This window comes from Anarrhichthys ocellatus, unplaced genomic scaffold (assembly GCF_004355925.1).
Source record: "Anarrhichthys ocellatus isolate YVR2014 unplaced genomic scaffold, GSC_Weel_1.0 scaffold17, whole genome shotgun sequence".
NCBI lineage: Eukaryota > Metazoa > Chordata > Actinopteri > Perciformes > Anarhichadidae > Anarrhichthys > Anarrhichthys ocellatus.
Window position 1 is genome coordinate 6385290 of NW_022280047.1, and position 20371 is coordinate 6405660.

Below are 20371 nucleotides of genomic sequence, written 5' to 3' on the forward strand. Positions count from 1 at the left end.
ATATAATACAAACGGGTCATGCAGACAGACCCACTCACACTCACATTACATATTTTCGAAGACAATGTACAATAACAATATAAATTTGTTGTTATGTTGTTTTGTAAAACTTGTCTTTATGGCACAAACAGCGGAGTCAGAAAAGTCTAATCTGGGTGCAGAAGCAGCATCAGGTGATGCTATCGCAGGACACAGAGCAGCTGAGGAGAGCAGGGAGAACAGGCTGTGGAGAAGTGTGGTGATTGGAGAGCAGGAGCATCGCATTGATATGAAGTGCATTGAGTCATACAAAAGGGTCATTTCTCATGGAGGTATACAAACACAAATGCTTAAAATCCATACCTACCTTTTTCTGCTGTATGTTTCATAGCGTTTGACCATTTGTGTTCTCTGCTAATGCCCTCCCTCCTAATATTCCCTCTTCATTTGTATATTGCTGTTTTTGTTTTGTTTGAAATAAAACATTGAACTAACAATAAGTCAAATCCAGCTCACTGTTAGAAACTACTACGATGAGCTGTTCAGTGTTTTATCTCAAAATGTTTTTGTTTGGAAACTGAAGCTCTGCCCTGCACTTCCCCATATAATCCCTTTTTGCAGTAAAGGTGGAGGTGGGAAAATTGTTTTTTTGGGAAATCTGTATCATACAGGACAAAAGCACAGGTTGGTGCATATGCAGTGGAAGTGGGTCACACTGACTTTTTTGTGTTAATGTTTTCAGGTTATTACGCTGAACAGAATGCCATCATCGTGTTTGCAGCATGCTTCCTACCGGACAGCGACTGCGACAATTACAATTATGTAATGGAAAACCTTTTTCTGTGAGTAAAGCTGCAATACATTATCAGTGGACGTGTAAATAAGTCAGGACCATAGGCATTCATTAATATGCTGCAATAGCAACCCTTACTCTTCTGGCAAGGCTTTGCTCCCATTCTACATGGGAGCACATGGGACTTTACATGAGCACTGGTGGGGTCAGCCACTGAATAAGGCCTGAATAAGGCCTGGCTGGCTGTCTGTGTTCCAATTCATCCCAAACGTGTCAAATGGGGTTAAAGTTGAGTCAGTCAAGTTCCTCCACACCAAACAATGAAAAACATTTCTTTACAGACCTTATTCGTGGATGCAAGCATTGTGCTGTTGAAAACAGGAACTATTGCTACATAGTTGTTGTTTTTTTCATCATCTGTGTAGGTATGTAATAAGTACGCTGGAACTAATGGTGGCAGAAGATTACATGATTGTTTACCTGAATGGCGCCACACCTCGTAGGAGGATGCCCGGCTTTACCTGGATGAAAAAATGCTACCAAATGATAGACAGAAGGTAATATTCACACAAACAAGTGCACAGAAACGGTAATGTATAATATTGTTGTGTTTAACACACCCAATAACTCATGTTCCCACACCACATTAAACCACACAACTGGCTTATACTCTACATATTTTTTGTCTCTAATAATGATATTAATGTTGTTTTTTCTCTGACTGGGATTTTATAACATAGGGCCATGGTTTTGCTTACATATCACATAGTTACTAAGTTTAAATGACATTACATTACACTGTTATATTATGCAGAATGTCTAAATCAAACAGTAATGATGCATTTAAAATACATTAGATTGATTAAAAAGAAAGAAAGCAACCTTGAATGGGGAAAATGAATAATAAATCATCTTCCCCTTTGCATCATCTTTTATTAAAGTGCTGCTTAGAAAAAAAAAGTACTTTAGAAAGATTTATTCATATAAATAAAGGAGTTTATATGAATAAATTCATGCATGCTCAGCCAATTACATTAATTAATAAACTTTAACTTGCTGATTTGCTTGTATCCGTAGGTTTTCACTGTGATGCAAGAAATAACTACAACTTAGTCAATGTTTGATGATTGTTTTTCTAATGTCGACATAAGTACCGTCACTTCTCATCTATAGAGTTTCATAGATAGGCCAGTAGGGGGCATACCTATCATACGTTGCCATCTATCTGATTTGGATAAGCATAAACCTTTTATTTGCTCAACAACAAATGTGACAGTGATGATGACACTATAAGCTGTGTCAGAAATCACTCCCTCGTTCACTCATCCACGCCCTATATGATAGACAGTTCACTCCATGGTTAGTAAATTGAGATTTCTGTCACTTATGAGTCATTATTTTGAGTCATCACTGATGATGATTTTGGCAGACATAGAAAATTCAACACATTGTGTTGTGGGATTGCTAACAGAAAGTAGTGTAAATACGATAATCAATATGTTTCTCACTCCACTGTGGTAATATTTGATGGCACATTATTAATGTAAACATTTCACACTCACATAAAAAAGTCAGTCAGTGATACAATAAAATCTTAACAGCTCAGTGAGTGGCCATCCTCTTTTAAACTACTACTCGTGCTGTTTTTATCTTCTAAAGCTGAACAACTTCTCTGTGAAAAAACATGTACTCTGCCTACCACTGTCTTTCTACTCCTATTCTAAAGTGTACTTTGTATCTGCCAGAAGGAATGGTTAATTCACTTGATTAGTGAATAAGTAATAGTTGTGAAGGAAGCTTTTACGAATCTTTTCACACCACTTCTGCCTCTCGTCTTGTTCAACAGATTGAAGAAAAACCTGAAGATGTTCATCATTGTCCATCCCTCCTGGTTCATACGGACTTTGCTAGGAATCACCAGACCCTTCATAAGGTCTCATTGTTGTACTTACTGTAATATTTAGAGGACACATCACACAGGACGGGATGTACATGACAGGTTTTAATTTCAGAAAATGCAAACATTGCACTCTTAACGCTACCAATAACTATATCCATGCATGCCACCAGTACGCATGGGAAAGACATTCTCACAACACAACAGTTTCCCAGATACACTATTTCACTATCCCCATCTATGTTCATACTTTGTGATCTCTTTGCACTTGACACCACCACTAATTAAAATACAACACCCTTTACAGCCCTAACTAATTCCAAGAGGACTATTTGATTACACTGGAAATTCAGGAGTCAGTTAAAGCGCACATGACAGTGCACATCACTATGACAAAACTTTATGATTTCTGTTTTCTACAGCTCCAAGTTCAGCAGTAAGATCAAGTATGTGAACAGTCTGCAGGAGCTTGGTGAAATCATCCCGATGGAATTTGTCCACATTCCACCCAGCATTGTAAAGTGAGTCAGCCTGTTTCAATGTGTAACACATGAATATACATATATATGACACTTTTGGCTTCTACACAAGGTTAAAATAATAACACATTTTCCCCTGGTGTGAAAACTGTTTGTTGATATTTATCTTAAAATAACACTTAATGGCACTCTGTCTTGTCCTTTTTATGCTTCCCTCCTCCACTCCAGTTGTGCCTGTTCAAAGTGAACTAAACTAAAACCTGTTTGTCAAATATATAGAATAGCTTGTAGCCAGCAGCTGTTTGTGGACTAAAAAATCTCTCACTCTGCCCCAAGGTATGACGAGGAGAGGGGTATACACAAATTTGCATGCATGAGGTAAATCACCTAACCTGCCTGTATTAATCTCCCTGAAAATCCTTCAACACTGTTTTGAATTTTCTCATGCTGAGATTAACTGTTGACTGACCTTTGGCTGTCTTCTTATCCAACATACAATGTCTTACTTCTCTCAGTTTGTGATGTGGCTTCCCCTGTGAATTGGTTGATTTACCTTCTCATCTGTGACATTTTTGTAGAAATCTAATGAACAAATGTGCTCCCCAAGCTAGGCAGGTTTGTAATGTGATTTAAGTGCAATGCATAGTGGGACAGACTCCAGTCTACACTGGAAAACACCAATTTCACTTTCAGTATGAAAGGTTGCAAAGGGTCCAGAGTTTCAGTGGACTTCACAGACTGGACTTTCTCATAATTGGCAGAAAAATATTATGGGGTAGAGTATTTTAACAGTAGTCGGCTAATTATAGCTTCAAGTGAGATAAGTTACAATATGAGCATGAAGGATTTTTGCAAAAAGCAAACACACATATTAAACCAAAACCATAACAATAGCGGTGTACATTGTTGTCTATGGCTTTATTGATACCACCACCAGATTGTACCATAGTTAAAAATAGGATTCGTGGTTTTAAGGTATATGGCCAAGTTTTAGAAAACTAAAATGAGTCGCTGAAGGTTAAGGAGTCATGTACATGAATACAGGTCACCCGTCGGGAAGATGTGAACATTTGAACAAATGACCAATGCTGTTGTTTTTTCTGGCGAGGACAGTCTCTGTGGAAAATAGAAATATAATAAAAAAGATTTTATGTTTTACGATTTGTATGATTACTTTCAACCATTTATCGTTAGATCTACAACCTAAATAGAGAAAAAGAGTTTGTTTGCAGTTCACAGGCTGCACTCACAAACACAACACTTGCTGATACTTTGGTGGAGATGACACCATGGAAAAGTTAAAGCTTTCTAATTCCAACTTTAACCCTATCCATTAACTAAGGGGCTATGACTTGAGTCTGAAAACTAGAGACCTTGACACTGTGCTTGTAAAAGAAAGTGTTGAACTGTTAGGTTAAAATGTTGGCTCTTTTGACTGGTTCATTGTTGCAGAGCATCTGTGGCTCTCTCCTTTGACCCTGAACACTCCCACTCTAGAGCACTGATGCTTGCTTCCCTTTCCTTCCATACATCCTCCTATGGCAGTGTGGACACAGGCTACTAATCCCCAGCAACTGCATGTGTACTGACAATATGGTCGCCCTCTTTCGCTTGTTTACCTCCCTCACTAACCTTTACTCTCTGCCCTCTAACACAATGCTACACCAGATTGGATACAGAATTGCAAGACACTTCAGTTCAGTAAGTAGTGGGCCATTGTTCGAGCGAGTAATTTGAACATAGACAAAGAAAGAAATGATTCCTGAATATTGCCCCAATATTCAATGGACAGGAAAAGAAAATACCCGTGTTGAAAGAGGTATTGGCCCAAACAAGCAGCATTCAGACATTTCAGAGATAATTTGAGTATGCACATAACTGCTCTGTGAAATTTCTTAAGTAGTTTGTTCAGTGGTGATGTGAAAGGTAAAAGCCCTTGTAAATTGTGTACCTCTCTTTAGCCCTGCATCTTTCCATCACAGAATAACCTGACTGGCCTAATGTATTTTCTAGTCAACTAACTGCTTCTAAACCTGCCCAGGCGTCAGTGATAAAGTACTGCTTTGCAGGACATGAACACATACATGCACTGATTTGCAAGAGAAAAACAAAATAAATGATTTCAGGTTTACTGTAAACATCTCATTGCATTGACATTGAACAGATACAGCTTTAGATTTTCTCAGGCAAAAAAATGTTGAGCCCACTGAATTCTCTCATGCTGGTCTGCATGCCGAACAGGGGTTTCTAAACAGGTTCATGCTAGCATTTCATTAAAAACAGTGGCAATGTCTTTCAAGACTAACAAAGGCTGTGGTAGTAAGAGAACGCTTGACTGGTTTCTGAAATCACCATTTCTATTACACAGCCATGGTGCCTGCTGGAATGAAAGATAATTGATAAAGACAGTAGAAACAAGAGATAAGCATATATCCAACTTGCTGCAGATCAAACTCATACATCTAAGAGCAGGCCTGGTAGCCGCTGAATAAATACTGATTTCACAGTGTTGCCGTTAACAGTATAGATAGACATAACTCATGTCCCATTTTGATTAAGGTCATAGAATATGTCCATTTGCAAAAGGCTTAGTATAGCTTTTGCAGAGGCATGCAGTTTATGATCTGACTACTGCTTTCATTTTCATTTTCATTCGCAACCCCTCTGCTGTAACTGTTTAATTCTAATGCCTTGATGTCAAAAATTGTGGAACAATTATTTCTCTCTCATCTTTTCTCTCACTCAGAGCCGACAAGAGGAAGAACTCTTTTGTTTGACAGTAACAAGATACCTGGCTGCTGCCTATCCTCTCTCCGCATTATGCTGTACTCTACCGCAGAATATCTGAATATAAGCCAGGCTGCAGCATGATGTGTACGGCTCATAGTTGTTACACCAACAACTAGCAATGGTTTAGAAAGGAAGATGCTGTGATACAAAACATCAGGAAGTTGCTTGTTCATTGAGGAAAGTACTAACCTGAACATAATACTGTATTTACTGTGCAGAGACTGCCACTGTGCGGAAGGTTAGATGCTTTACCCTGTATTACTGTACATTACACAGCATTTGATTATGTTCCCAATTCTGTTACTTTTGTTTTCTTTTACTTAATCTTTCATTTGAACAATACTTTGATTCTTATGTAATTCACTTAGGAGGAATTACTAACTGGCTTTGTTACATTCATGTATTAATCTACCCTGTCAGTTGCCATGTGTACCTTTTGTAACCAATCATAAGGGTGGCTCATGACTCTTTCACCTAATAACCAAACACATGCAAACACAAGTTGTATTACTGCACTGTCAATAGATTGCAATGTTAAAGGGTACCCTAGTTAGACTGTAACTTTAGGTAGTCAAGGTTTACAAACATGATCCACACACAAAAAAATGCTTTCTACTGTCCACGTTTGTAATAGCATGTAAAAGAATCGGCAAACTGGTTTTTGAATAGTTTTTTCCGATGGTGTCAGTGGCTCATGTCATTGTGTGTCAACGGCTCATACGATCTTTAAAAGGCTATCATTTGGCTGTTATATTAACACTGTATGTCACTGTGAAAAGACTTGCAACATATCATGAAGGTAGCAAAATAGCAGTTCTTTATCATGACCCTGAGAGCTCAGCTCACTGCAACTTACTGTAAGAAAACACGCAAATAGACAAAACACAAGCTAATTAAGGAAATTTCAATTTGACAACACGTGCTGCATATACAGAAAACACAAGCAAATACAGAAAATACAAACAAATTGGAAACAAGCTGCAAATTTCAGCACGTTTTCATTTTCAGTGTTTGCATGTGTTTTCCTAATTTGCAGTTGTTGAGCTCTCAGGGCCACCGTAGTTATCAGTAGCTGCAGTAATGTGTTGCATGCTTTCAGTTGCTACAGTTTGAGATTAGTCTGATCTGATTACTCACCCAAAAGCAGAATTGTGTACCAATTTCAGTCATAGTTTATCTTAGTGTGTGTGTGTGTGTGTGTGTGTGTGTGTGTGGATGTGCGTGCGTGTGCATGTGCGCGTGTGTGATTGTTAGTGTGTGTGTGTGTGTGTGTGTGTGTGATTGTTGGGGGGGTGAGGAAGAAAATCTAAATGTTGACTGATGGTTAGAGAGGTACAGTATAGAGGTGGCCTTGGTTGAAGTGTGTCATTTGTTTTTCTTATATTTCAATATATATATTCTTATATTTGTGGCTTGCAAGATATTGTTGTAAAGTATGTCAAATGTTTTACTTCATTAAAGACGTGTTCCTCCTCAACAGTCTTTTCAAATACACCATACGCCTCAATAAACACATTGTTCATTGCATCTTGAACCTGAGTGCTCCCGGTACCGAGCCAGTTGCGCAAACACCAGGTGAGAACATGTAGCAATTTATTAATCCTGCATACCTCTGCTTTTAACCTGTAAAATTAGTTATGAATGTTTTTTGTGCTGTTCCCTATTGTTATGTCATCTATTTTGTTTATATTGTAATTGCTTCTATTGTTTCAGCATGTAAAGTGTCTTTGAGTACCTTTTATAGTGCTATACAAATAAAATAATATTATTATTATACCCACATAACGGACAGAAGCCCGGCTAAAAGCTCATAAGAAAAACATTTTAACAAACAAGTCCAACCCCAAGCAACTAAATGAGCACACAACAAAATCCTGAACACAGTATATCTGTTTATAGTGGTGCTAGCAATTTTGCTACATCATGCCACCCACACCCATAGCAAAGGTGCTAATGCTACTCTCTCAAGCATTGTTTATTTGATTCCAGTCATTTCTGTTAATTTGCTCAATGTCAGGCGAAGCCAGAGTTCGTGAAACACTGACCCGACGGGAAAGCAATGATCTTAACATTGACTTTCTGGAGTGCTGCCATATTATTTGACTTTAACAACTAAACATTTTAAAATATATATTAGGATACATAAATCTTAATCTAAATTACCTCAATAGAATGATAATAGCTGCATGAATACTTAACAGTACAATTGTGTCAATATATATTTACCAGAAATGTAGTATCTACATCATCTATTTTTCCTGTAGGAAACCATGTTTAAAAATGTATTGGTACATTTTTTTGATTCATAAATTTGCTTAAGTTAAGGCTTTTTTCACTTTTCTCAAGCCTCAACAGTTGTGTTTAGATGGAATGAATACGTAGTGACATATAAATTAAATGAGTTTTACAGTTGTTACAACCCAGCACAAAGGCTGCAATATAAAGGGAGAAAAGACAAGTGGTAAAAGTAATAAGTACACATTTATTTAAAGAGCATAAACTAACAAAACAAATAAGCAGCCATGTCCGCTAAAGAAGAGGGGCCAGCCGAAGAAAAGGCAACGCGATCCTTGTTCAGATGGTGCGTCTTTATAGCCGTCACCACACCAGGCTCAGGTGGGGCTCATTAGCTGCCAATCAACATCCTGAAAGACAGCAAACAGGGCACAGACCCCTAGAGGAGCTCCAGAGCAACCACAGCTTCACGCTCAACCTGCACTACAGCTCCATGTCCACTGAGCTCACCAGGTGTGTGAGTGTTAAAGATGCCCCCCCTCCCAGGTGTTTCATAACACATCATGACTCCTCTCCTCACCTGTGTGCAGTGAGTACGCTGCAGCGAACATCACCACCAACCTGTATGTGATCAGCCAGCCGTGGCTCTTCTCTCTGGCCTGGTGTGCTGGAGTCCAGTCGGTCACCACCAACGCTCCCCAGCTCCTCAGCAGCATAAGCTCGCCTCTCTTCCTCATGGTAACACGTCAGATACATACACACTGTGTACACTCACTCAAGTACTGTACTTAAGTACACATTTAAGGTACTTCCTCCACGGCGATAAGGACAAAATCTTCTATTCCGATACAGGTTTTTTTTACTGGTAATTCAGTAAATAATCTACATTAAATAACCATAAAGCCTATTTTTAGTCCTGTGTGAATTGTACCGAGTGTTTTTATTAAGAACTTTAGTGCAAAATAAACAGTTTCAAGTGAAACTATAGAGAGAAAAAAAGATCAATATTTCCAGCTACACACTGACTATGTTAACATGCACGCACACAATTACATGCTTATCAGATTAAGACAATAGTTTCTCTATGTGTGAAATACTGACTTCCTTTTGTTATTTCTGTGTGTCTCTCAGAGTCCAGACGAGTACAACCTGATGTGGATTCTCTCTGACCTGGTGTCCCTCGTGCTCATCTTCATCATCTTCATCTTTCACTGGTGAATCTGACAGTTAAAAACTACAAACACCACACTGAGAAAAAACTACAAGTTAAAGTCATGCATTGAAAATCTTACTTCAGTTAAAGTATTAAAAATATATAAATGTCCCTTGTGACTATAAATATATAAACATATATATGAGATGTAGTGGAGTAGAAGTATAAAGTAGCATGAAAAGAAAATAGTCCAGTACTTGAGTAAATGAACAGTGAGCATGATTACAGGAAAGGTCGTACACAAATAAAGTATCTCTAAATTGTACTTAAATACAGTACTTGACTAAATGTAAAATACAAAAGACAAATCCAGTGCAAAGTGTCTTTGTTTTTATTCTGTTGAGGATTTGTTCACTTTATTCCAGCTATAAAACATTCTGCAGAGAGGACGACTGTATGAAATACAAATAACAAAATACTAAACTTTACTTCTCTGGTCACAGCAGCTGAATATTTTATTAGATTTTGTTGATTAATTTTCTACAAATATAAATAAATAATTCATCTTTCATTGACCCCTAAAAACACACCAGACAGAGACCTCTTGATGCTTCTGTTCATTCAAAAATAATAGAAACTAAAACCCTTAAACACCTTTTTTTAAACTAATGAATAAGTGTTTCATGACTTTCTCCAATAATTTGAGCCAGTAATCATAATGTATTATATTTACAATAATCAGATATTAAACATTTTCATTTGGCACCAAGATATTTTAGGAATGTGCAAATGCTTCTTATTCCTGAGTACATTGTTTTTGATGATTCAACAGTCTTGAAGGCAGGTTATGCAGTTATTAGAATGAATTAGACTACATTAGATAATATCAATCAGTGGCTCAATGTCTGTGTGTTAGAGTAGAAATACATTTACAGACAAATAGAAAAAACATTGATCATAATGTGAAGAATCAATAACGTTTACACCGTAAATCACCAATAATATAGATTTGTTACATTAAATGAAAGAGTTTCTCTGTAGAAAATCAAGTGTTTGTTCTACTCAGTGTGATTGATAGGAGAGATGATCAGAGGAGCAGAGTTTTTACCATTATTATTAAGAAATGGACCAAAGTATGGGTAGAGTTTCTCAGTGAAGCAGCAGCCAGTAAAGGAGTAGATAAGAGCTGCAGACTTAACGTCATAAAAGGAGACCAGACCCTCCTCATAGTCCACAAACACCCCCACCTTCTGAGGCTGAGACTTCAGAGAGAGACAGATTGATGGACCAACACAAGCTTTGTACTCATTCACATTCCTCAACCATATCGTCCAGTAACCTTTCTGAGGGCTCAGTGTGATGTGTCCCTTCCTGTTGATCGATTCTCTGGCCACTCCTAAATCCCACTCAGTCTTCCCTTCAACCTGAACCTCGTAGTAAAATCTTCCTGAAGAGAAACTCTGCTTTGCTAAAACACAAACACAAGAATCAAATCTCTTTGGATTGTCTGGGAGATTCTTCTGTACATCACCACATTTAACTTGGTTTCCATCATCAGACAGGATCAGCCAGGGATTTGCTGTATCAGGATCAAGTGTCACATCTACTGCAGACTGCTGGACCCTCTTCAGCTCGGCCTCAAACAGCTTCTTCATCTGTTTACTGAGCGTCTCCTCCAGCTGATTCACAGCTCTCCTCACAGTCCCCTCATGTGAAGGTGGACTGACTCTGACTCCTGTCCAGTCCTTGGTGGGTGGAGCAGTGTTCAGGGTCCTGAAGCTCTGGAGGAGGTGGAGGTGGTCTTCAGAGCAGGAGAGCTGCTCTACCTCAGTGCTTCTCTTCTTCAGCTCAGAGATTTCCTTTTCCAGCTCTTTGATGAAGCCTTCAGCCTGTTTCTCTGTCTTTCTCTGCTTCTCTTTGATCGTGTGGATGAGCTCGGCCTGGCTTCTCTCAACAGACTCCTTCAGAGCGGTGAAGACCTGAACACCATCTGCTATCTCTCTGTCTGCATCTTCCTCACTGAGCTCCACTGAGTGTTTGATCTCATCAATCTTCAGTCGTCTCTTCTGGATCATCTGCTGGATTTCAGTCTCAGTCTTCCCCAGCTCGGCTTTCTTTCCTTCATATTCTTCTTTCAAAGGAACAACATCATGTGTCTTGTGATCTGAATAAGTGCAGAGCATGCAGACACACATCTGGTCGGTCTTACAGAACAGCTCCAGCAGTTTATCGTGCTTCGTACACATCCTGTCTTCCAGGTTCTCCACAGGGTCGATCAGCTGATGTCTTTTCAGACCTGACATTGTCAGATGAGGCTCCAGGTGAGTCTCACAGTAGGAGACCAGACACACCAGGCAGGACTTCAGGGCCTTCAGTTTGGTTCCAGTGCAGACGTCACAGGGAACTTCTCCTGGTTTGGCAGCTTGTTGCCCTGAGCTGCTGCTGCTGGCTTTCTGTTGAGCTGACTGTCTGAACTGAGCAGCCACCTCAGAGATGAAAGTATTGACCCGCAGCTCAGGTCTAGATTTGAACACCTCTTTACAGTTTGGACACTGAGTCTGGACATTAACGTTCCAGTGTTGAGTGATGCAGGTTTTACAGAAGTTATGTCCACATGGTATGAGGACTGGATCAGTGAACACATCCAGACAGATGGAGCACAGAAACTGATCTTCAGTCAGCAGACAGCTGGCAGCAGACATATCTACACTCTGAGGACAACAAGAGTGAGAAAACAAACTGTTATCACATCTTTAGCAGCAGCAACAGCGTGTGTCAGGTATTGTTTTCACATTGTGGGTCTCTGTGTGTGTCATCATGGTAGAATGTGTCCTGGAAACACCTACTGTAGAGGAGCTATTACAGAAGAGGCTTTAAAGTTCAAGGATATTTACCAAAGTATAGAACAGTTAAGTTATAAAACATCAATGTTGTTCCTCTATAATCAGTAAATACATCCACACATTAAATCAGATGCTGTTCTCTGTGTTTGGACAATCCAAAGGGAGTAGCAGCTAGGCTAGTTAGCGTCTAGCAGGCCTAGTTTATCTGCTGCTACTTTGTTCTTTGTTATGGATCCTGGTTTGAACTCACTTTACACCAAATGTTGAGTTTCTCTGTAGAACAGTGAACTCACCAGAGTTTGTCAGAGACTCTGTTGTTGAGAAGAAGCTGCTGGATTCAGTTGAATGTTTCTAGACTAACTTTCACTTTCACTTCAGGAGAAGTGAGTCTGCAGCTCTCCTCTTTCAGAGTGGCTCCTCCTCTCAGTGAAGCTCTGTGAAGGAGCTTTTACTGCCTCTTTGAGGAATAACTTGACATTCAAACAACATGAGTTTGACTTTTTCCTTCTTATTCCTTTATTTTCTTTGTGTGTGTTTTAAACGTTAAATCTGAAATACTGTGTGTTTCTTTATTTACACATTTTAAAGGTTTGTGTGTATTTTTGTAAACATCCTATTGCTGCTGTCTTGGCTAGATTAACTCTTGATAAGATTTACCTGGTCAAATAAAGGTATAAATAAAAGAACAATAATAAAATATTATTATTATACAATAAAGTATACAGCAGCAGCCAAAAGAACAAACAAGTACAAACAGAGAACATAACAGAAGAGGTCAGTGTAAGATATTCTACAGTATGTCACAAAAGAGTTCATAAAAAGTCACAAAAGTCAAAAAAGTCCTTCACAGATTACGCCACAAATAAAACTCAGAATAGTATCTCACACAAAGAACTCATCAAATAATGACGTCATAAATAATGTCATAGTATAGTATTTGAAGAGGCTTGTACTGTAAGTGGACCTTGAGTTGCGGTTGTTTTTTTATCAAACTGCCTCAATATAGGAATAATATTAATAACTCTGGATAATGACACTGTTCACTATGGTCTGCAAAAAACAGAAACTTTCAATGACATACTTTCAAAAATTTGATATTTATTATAACTTAAGGAATCATTTTTTTACACTTTTGGTCACAATTATTAATGACAGAACAATGTGTTTTCTTTAAAGTCAGATAATTATCATTATTAGAGGAGCTGTGTGTTGTAGGGACCATTGAAGAGCTCCTGTGACGTCAGACTCTGCACAGCTTCAGTGGGAAGTTCTCTGTGATCAGGTGATCGTCATAATGCACGATGACGACGTTCACTTCAAACTCTGAAAAGGAAACAAAGAAACAAAGTCACAAAAAAGTCACAATAAATGTCACAAAAGGCCTGACGAGATGACCTCACAGAGAACAATGTATAGTGTGTAAAACAATGAATTTAAGTTTATAAAAATGATTCCTTTACAGATTACGCCACACATTTTTGTCACGTGACTGTTGGTCTCAGCCGAGTCAATCATGGCTTCTTAGTTACACTGAAGAGCTCAGAATTTAATGTTTTTACAGAATCTGTTTAAAGTAAACGGTTTATATGAGGCAACATTTTAAATGAGACATGCGGAATAAAATGTTTTGATGAAATATCCCAATATTAAGCGTTCTTCACACGATGTGTTCACGGGCCGTCGGAAAGATGACAATCTGACGATGACAGTTTTTTCAGCTTCTGGCTTTGAGAAACGGTGTAGATTTCATGATTCTTTAGAATAAATATAAAAACACGCTTTCCCATCCCGCTGGTGGGTTTTGGGGTTCAGAGGGTTAACCAGTGGAACCTTCAGCTCATCCCGGTTTTATGGAGCTTTATAGTGAGTTTCAGCTCATTGTTTATCTGTCTGCTCACAACTACAAGACAATATAAAATAAATAATTAACTTTATTTATGTACCACTTTTAAGGTTACAAAGTGCTTTACACGCTCATCCACCAGGTGCTGTGGCTGCCCTCAGACCTGCGTGCTCTGGTCCAGGACATCGATCCTGAGCTCCAGCAGACGTCGGCTCCCTCTAGTGGAAGGGAGGGGTCGTCACACAGTTACCTGAGAACATTTCAAATGACAGTATCTAAATGGCCAATTTCAAGATTCTGCTTAAGCGTGCCGCAACTAAAATCTCTCCATCTTCAGTAATGTTCAGATGTTGTGATATGGTTTGCTAGAGGTTTTGGACTGCAGCTGCATCATTCCAAAGTGATACTCACTCCCAATATTGCCTCAAATTTAAAAGAGGTTTATTAAGTCATTGTATTTCTCTGTTTTTTATTATCACTTTGGCTTCATTACACTGCAAATTATTTTAAATATCTCTTAATATTTTTGGCAAAAAAAAGAAAAAGAATTGAAATAGTGTTTGAAGCCATTCTTCATTGCTGGAAAAATGTCCAATACACCTAAAATAACTCAGCTAGTGCCTTGTGTCTCAGATACTTCTCCAAGCAGTAGACAGCAATGGGATATGTGTCTGTGTCAAACTTATTGGCAAAGAGGTGATGTTGTTGAAGCAGCCACTGCAGGTCTCCAGCACCATACACACATATATCCCTGACATGGTTGCCTTGACATTCTGGGTACACCTCCCCTTCGTGCAACCGCCACTTCACCAGCCGTGCAATCGCATTGATGTCCGTCATGTCGTATTTGGGGCTGGGCCTCTTTGAGCCAGGAACACCAGGGAGTCGTTGAATGGTTGCCCAGAGAAATTCATCAGGACTGAAGGTGTCTTTAGCCCATTCGATCAGTGCCAGGATACGGTTGTCCTCCAACACACTGCGGATGTAGCCTCGGTTAACCACAATGTAGGCATTTCCTGACATAATGGACAGGTTGAAGGGAGGTGGCTCCTTTATATTTTCTGTTGGCTGAGACAGTTAAAGCGGTGAGTGAATGTGATGGTGACCGTCATTAAAGTCAACTTGAAGTTGCAATGACAAAGTTAATGTCCAAATTATCAATTTAGCCATGTATCGCAGATGTACCTGGATTTGTCCATCAACTATCTGGTGAGCATGTGACACCCTCCACTGCTTGTTTTCAGGCAGTTTTTCTGACTCCAAGCTGTTACTGCCCTTCAATGACTGCAATGCCCTTACAATCTCCAAATTGGTTTTCAGAGGGAAATCCTGGCCACAAAGGTTTATGAAGTATTTCCATTTTGTTTTAGCGTTATAGAGATCAGCCATACAGTTAAGATCAGCCTGGACACGTGGCCAGGCAGCATAGACCACACTCACAGCCTGGCTGACCATAAAGACATTCGGGAAACAGGAAGTAATGGCACTGATGGCAGAGAAGACCGAGGCCTCTGATTTCTTGTCTACATGGACGCAATAGATATTCTGAGGTGCATAGATGGCTCGCAGCAGTTGCTCAAAGTTCTGCACCTAGAGTATATTAAAAAAATGTATTCAGCTTTTGTGTATCATATATGCAATGCCATATATTTACTTGTTGTTACATGCATTTTATTTATTTATGAAACAATTTAAAGGGGGACTCAAAGAATTTAGTATTGCTCTTCCATAAAGTTGGAGTTACTCACAAGAGACAGATTTTAGAAAAAAAAAAAAAAAAAAAAAAAGTCAAAACTGAAGCAGCAGAGACCGAAATATTGTAAGAACTTTTATTGTCTCGTATGGGGCAAGTTCCTTTCCACACTTCCCATAAAACAAGTCTTCTATGTAGACAACCGTGCCGCCAAAATGCCCACTTCTTTCAATTTCTACGCATTCTGTTTTAAATGTAGGCCTTTGACAATTCTCAACACCAAACTGAGATAACCTTGAAGACATTATCAGGGTTATTATACAACTTTGGAAAGAAGACATACAGCTATTTTCACAGACTTAGAAGAATGCCTTGTGACGAGTAAACTGACATATCTTATATCATAGAACAAAACGTTAAAGTATCTTAAGTTTGTGTTCCTCACAGACCGTATTTAAGGGATCTAACCAAAAACCCATCGACTTCAAGACGGGGGAACCGGAAGAGCAAAAATGCTAACTCATTTCTAGGTTTTACGACTCATTCCTGCAGCACTCTGTTAAAATCGTCTACACTGTTTTTTAAAGTTATTTGAACTTGAGGTATTTGAATTTAAATTTAGGCGACATACCTTATGATGCACAACCATGGAGTAAGCCAGAGGGAAGTCCTCTTCTTCCCTGCTTAATGGGAATGTTAAGTATTTTCTGCTTGACTTGAATTTCCTGAAAAAAATTTAACAAATATTGATTTCTGTTAAATTCAGCACATTGAAAAAATTGTTTACAGTTCTGCAATCACTGAAACCTGTAGTTTAAAGAAACACACCCGCAGTCGAGGTTTGCATTGATATAATATGCATTGGGGATCTGAACACTCTTTTGGAAGTCTTTAGTGCTGGTCAGTAATTTGGCCTGCTCCAGTGCCTCTCTCTCTCCCTGCAGGACTGCTGAACAGTTGCACACATTCTCTGGGCCACAATCAGCATCTGTATAATCCAACCATCTGTACCCGAGAATGTTACTAGGATCCCAGCGTATATTTAGGCACCTTAGCAGGGAAATCATCCATAGTAATTTCAGTGCAACAGTGAACTTTAGCAGCAGCCAGACTTTTTTTTGTGAGATCATTACTTAAGGAGTACATCAACCACCAAAACTTGTCAGGAATTCCCCTTTCTATTAATTTGTTTTCATCCTGTCTTTGTTTTCATCCTGCCTGTTTTATTAACTCTCCTGTCATTTCAGACCCTGCCACTCACACCCTATCATCTCTCATTCCCCTCACCTGGTCCTCCAACGCCCATCTCACCTGCAGCCATTCCCTCATTAGCCCCTCACTATTTAGGTCCACTCACTTGCACCTGTTCCCTGTGTAAGGACCTGAGGGGCAGGGTAGTGGCTGGAATGTAGGCTCCACCCACTCCTTTAAGAGAGCATTGAGATCAGGTGTGGGAAGAGACACACCTGATCTCAATACCTGTGTACTGTCCACTAATAAACCACAACCAAGATAGCGTCTCGTAGCTTTCCTTACCAAGGGTCGCTACAATATGTAAACATATTGTATGAAAATAATAATATAGAATGTAATGCTGTCTTTAGATTTTATTAGCATATTGACTGTGCTTCATACTGTGTATGCCGGAAAACCCAGGATCAGATTTCTGTTAGAGAGACGATCTCATAAAGCGGGCTCATGATGTTAGGTGGATGACCAAGAAAAAAACGGAACGTATACGCTACACACCACAAACTTCTAATATAATTTAAAACTCAGGTTTTCCTGTCTTTTCCTGTCGGAATGATGATATGATAAAATAAGTTCATAGAATTAAATTCACTTATTTGACCATTTATTGCTGCTCCTATGTGGACGCATTTATACAAAACTTCATTCCACATTTTATTTTAATTGACTAACAGTACATACCACTTTAATCTGTATTATTATTAAGAAAAAGTAGAAGAAGGATACACTTACTAATATTTTTACTTTTTATATAATTATAAATCACAACTATTATGTAGGTAAGGAAGGGTAAACAGTCCGTTTGGGCCATGGTTTGGATCTTGGTAAAAGATAGTCCTCATGTCTCCCTCTTGTGGTTTCATTTAAACACCAAAGGCAGCTTCCGGCTTGCTTGGTATATCCTCCACAGGTAGGCTACCAGAATCAGAACCGTTTATTCTGCCAGATTATGTTGCAAGGAATTGTATGTGGTGGATGGTGCAATAAAATATAAAATAAAGTGCACAATCATGATAAATTAATGTTTCTAAAACGTTAAGCAGTATTAAGTAACGACAGTAAACTTCGCCTTTTCTAAAACTGGCGGTGCGTTCCCGTCGCCCAAGGGAAACACTTCTGGTTACGGGTAAAAAAAAAGCATGCATATTTACCTAGATGCGTCATTGTACGCTTCATTTGTACGTACTATATTTTCCCACAACATTTGAACGCGACACGTAACCCCCGGCCTGCTTTGGTCACGCGGTCAATGACGTCAGCAGAAGCGTTACTGAAACTGATGTGCCCACACATGTAACAATCACCGCCTGTGAGAGCTTCATTCTCACCGTCACACTGCGACTGGACGCAACTTAAGTGAAACCGGGGCAGTCATCTTCTGAGGCCATTACGATCAAAACCTTTGGACGACATCGTTTAGAATCAGGGTGCCTCTAGAGAAGCTACTGGTAGCTATCTTAGCTAGCACAGCTGGTGAACTTTAAACCATCGCTGCTTTGTGAGTGACGTTCAACTTTATCCCACTCGAGCGAGCGAGCCAGGCAGGTGAAGCTATAGCCAAAATACAAGGAGGGATATGAACTATACACGGGTACGATTTCAGTTCAGCTAACTGTCAAAGAGTTGCTAGCCGGTTGAGCTGATTGGTCGGTCCGACTTCCTAGCATCGTTCGAGGTCATTCTGTGCCGTGTGTATCGAGCCAGCTGTTATCGGGAAGCTAGCGCAAGTCATGAAGAGTCTTCCGTATTTCTGCCGGGGAGAGGTCATTCGAGGCTTCGGGAGAGGAAGCAAGGAACTGGGAATTCCCACAGGTGAGTCTATCGTCTGCCATTGATCTGTGTAAGCGGTTGAGTAACGTTAGCTAACCTGCTACGTAACGTTAGCTCGCGTAGGTAACGATAGGTCAGTCTGAATCGGTCCAGAGTAACTTCACAGAGAACTAGAGTAATGTTACACAAATAACATTGGTAGTATGTGATTTTGACCTAAATGTCCGCCAGGCTTTCTCTGCAGGTACGTGACTATTGATCATTCATAATCGTTGCCGAGACGTTTATCGCTAGTTACGGACAGCTTTAATAAAGACGACACCGTTTTACGCAACGAACGAACCTTTTTGGGGGGGGACACCGGTAGATGTTTGTTTTTACAGTAGAGGTTTGTGTCTAACCATGCAGGGCTTCCAGACAGTGAGGACATTGCCAAAAGTACCCAGTGTGTTACCCACAATTCAGTTCTAACAATGTGGAAAAAAATAATTTTGTGTATTAATTTCTAGCCTTGGAGGTCTTAACAAGCAGTTACAATGTTTCTCCATGTAGAGAAACATGTTTTATCTACTTTGAGGTGACATTGAGCAAGACACCAGCTCTCAGGAGGAGCGGTTCCCCTTACATGCTCACCTTCTTCCTCTTCTTCTTCTTCTTCTGCCTCCCTTTCTCTCCCCCATCTCCAGCCAACTTTCCTGACTCGGTGGTGGACAATCTTCCCGCAGATATCGGCACAGGGATCTACTACGGCTGGGCCTGCGTGGATAATGGTGATGTCTACAAGATGGTGATGAGCATTGGCTGGAACCCTTACTACAAAAATACCAAGAAGTCCATGGTCAGTACAAGAGCAGCAGCATTCACTGCAAACTGCTTGGTGTGTTAGTCAGAAAGAAAGCGTGCACATTGCAAATCTATTGATAAGATGTTAAATAATCTTTTACAATCCAGGGTTACAGGCAGTGACTGTATGGTCACACCAGGAATCAAATCATCCACAGTGGGACAAACCAAATAACTGCTCAATAAAATGAATCAAATACCACTTGTGTTGAATTTTCTAAAGAGAATAGTGGGTAAAGTCTGCAATGTAACACGTTTAGAGACATGTTTGTTTAAGCAACGATGTTCAAGTGAAAGCACTTGTTGTGAAAGTATTTGGCTCAAATATTTAATGCCTTTTAAAATAACACACACTCCATACTTTTTTTTTTTTTTTTTTTTTTTTTTTTTTTCTCCCTCTAGCATTTATTTTGAAACTACCTAATTTTACTAACCTTCTATTACATTCCGGTTTGACAACACAAGGTACATGTTGACGTTACATTTGACAGTTGCAGTACTCTTATAAAGATGCATATCTTTTTTTTTTTATTTTTATTTCAGGAGACTCATGTGATTCACACATTCAAAGAGGACTTTTATGGGGAGATTCTCAGTGTTGTCATGGTGGGCTACATCCGTCCAGAGAGAAGCTACAACTCACTTGGTAAGACACCGCTCCCTCTCTCCACTGTATTGGCATGACCATAACAAAATACAGTATTGCCAAGGCACTGTACCAATATTGAATGTTGACAATTCCCTCTCTCACACACACACACACGCTCCTATATTTTTCCTCCTTACCCACCATGATTCCCCC

General features: G+C 39.4%; 4 protein-coding genes across 13 annotated transcripts in view; 2 read left to right on the forward strand and 2 right to left on the reverse strand.

Moving 5' to 3' along the window:
- The window catches only part of LOC116388388 (uncharacterized), a 38552-nt gene extending 31378 nt beyond the window's left edge, over positions 1–7174 (forward strand). The window contains exons 12-19 of one of the 7 annotated variants that reach the window (XM_031856175.1): positions 162–311; positions 722–821; positions 1198–1329; positions 2619–2705; positions 3092–3190; positions 3485–3526; positions 4817–4849; positions 5895–7174. In XM_031856175.1, the coding sequence (XP_031712035.1) occupies positions 162–311; positions 722–821; positions 1198–1329; positions 2619–2705; positions 3092–3190; positions 3485–3526; positions 4817–4849; positions 5895–5925 (674 nt within the window). In that variant the 3' untranslated portion in view covers positions 5926–7174. Of the gene's footprint in view, positions 1–131; positions 312–721; positions 822–1197; positions 1330–2618; positions 2706–3091; positions 3191–3376 lie in introns of all 7 variants that reach the window. The other 6 variants (XM_031856174.1, XR_004213069.1, XM_031856176.1 and 3 more) reach the window with 6 other exon arrangements.
- Positions 7175–9696: 2522 nt separating this feature from the next.
- LOC116388390 (E3 ubiquitin-protein ligase TRIM21-like) lies at positions 9697–12555 on the reverse strand. Its single transcript, XM_031856181.1, has 2 exons — positions 12463–12555; positions 9697–12037 (listed from the first exon to the last, which is right to left on the reverse strand). The coding sequence occupies exon 2, from the start codon at positions 12026–12028 to the stop codon at positions 10385–10387; it is 1644 nt and encodes a 547-aa protein (XP_031712041.1). The 5' UTR covers positions 12029–12037; positions 12463–12555; the 3' UTR covers positions 9697–10384.
- Positions 12556–14366: 1811 nt separating this feature from the next.
- LOC116388391 (beta-1,3-galactosyl-O-glycosyl-glycoprotein beta-1,6-N-acetylglucosaminyltransferase-like) lies at positions 14367–16886 on the reverse strand. Of its 3 annotated transcripts, none has more exons than XM_031856183.1 (4): positions 16756–16886; positions 16337–16430; positions 15198–15341; positions 14367–15080 (listed from the first exon to the last, which is right to left on the reverse strand). In XM_031856183.1, exons 1-4 carry the CDS (start codon positions 16833–16835, stop codon positions 14613–14615), a joined length of 786 nt encoding a protein of 261 aa, XP_031712043.1. In that variant the 5' UTR covers positions 16836–16886; the 3' UTR covers positions 14367–14612. The 3 variants fall into 3 exon arrangements, with proteins under 3 accessions (XP_031712043.1, XP_031712042.1, XP_031712046.1); XM_031856182.1 differs by having other exon boundaries at positions 16534–16886; XM_031856186.1 differs by having other exon boundaries at positions 15198–15602; positions 16534–16886.
- Positions 16887–18175: 1289 nt separating this feature from the next.
- Positions 18176–20371, forward strand: part of rfk (riboflavin kinase) — a 4130-nt gene continuing 1934 nt past the window's right edge. Inside the window, exons 1-3 of one of the 2 annotated variants that reach the window (XM_031856544.1) lie at positions 18176–18768; positions 19413–19564; positions 20113–20215. In XM_031856544.1, coding sequence (XP_031712404.1) covers positions 18687–18768; positions 19413–19564; positions 20113–20215 — 337 coding nt within the window. In that variant the 5' untranslated portion in view covers positions 18176–18686. The remainder of the gene's footprint in view (positions 18769–19412; positions 19565–20112; positions 20216–20371) is intronic. The other variant, XM_031856545.1, reaches the window with a different exon arrangement.

Excerpts from the sequence above, each read along its gene's own strand:
- LOC116388391 (XM_031856186.1), bottom strand. The coding sequence starts at position 16,835 with ATGATCTCACAAAAAAAAGTCTGGCTGCTGCTAAAGTTCACTGTTGCA. Across the intron at positions 16,431-16,533 it reads AATGCAAACCTCGACTGCGG|GAAATTCAAGTCAAGCAGAA; the intron begins GTGTGTTTCTTT and ends AATTTTTTTCAG. Across the intron at positions 15,603-16,336 it reads CCATGGTTGTGCATCATAAG|GTGCAGAACTTTGAGCAACT; the intron begins GTATGTCGCCTA and ends AATATACTCTAG.
- LOC116388390 (XM_031856181.1), bottom strand. The coding sequence starts at position 12,028 with ATGTCTGCTGCCAGCTGTCTGCTGACTGAAGATCAGTTTCTGTGCTCC.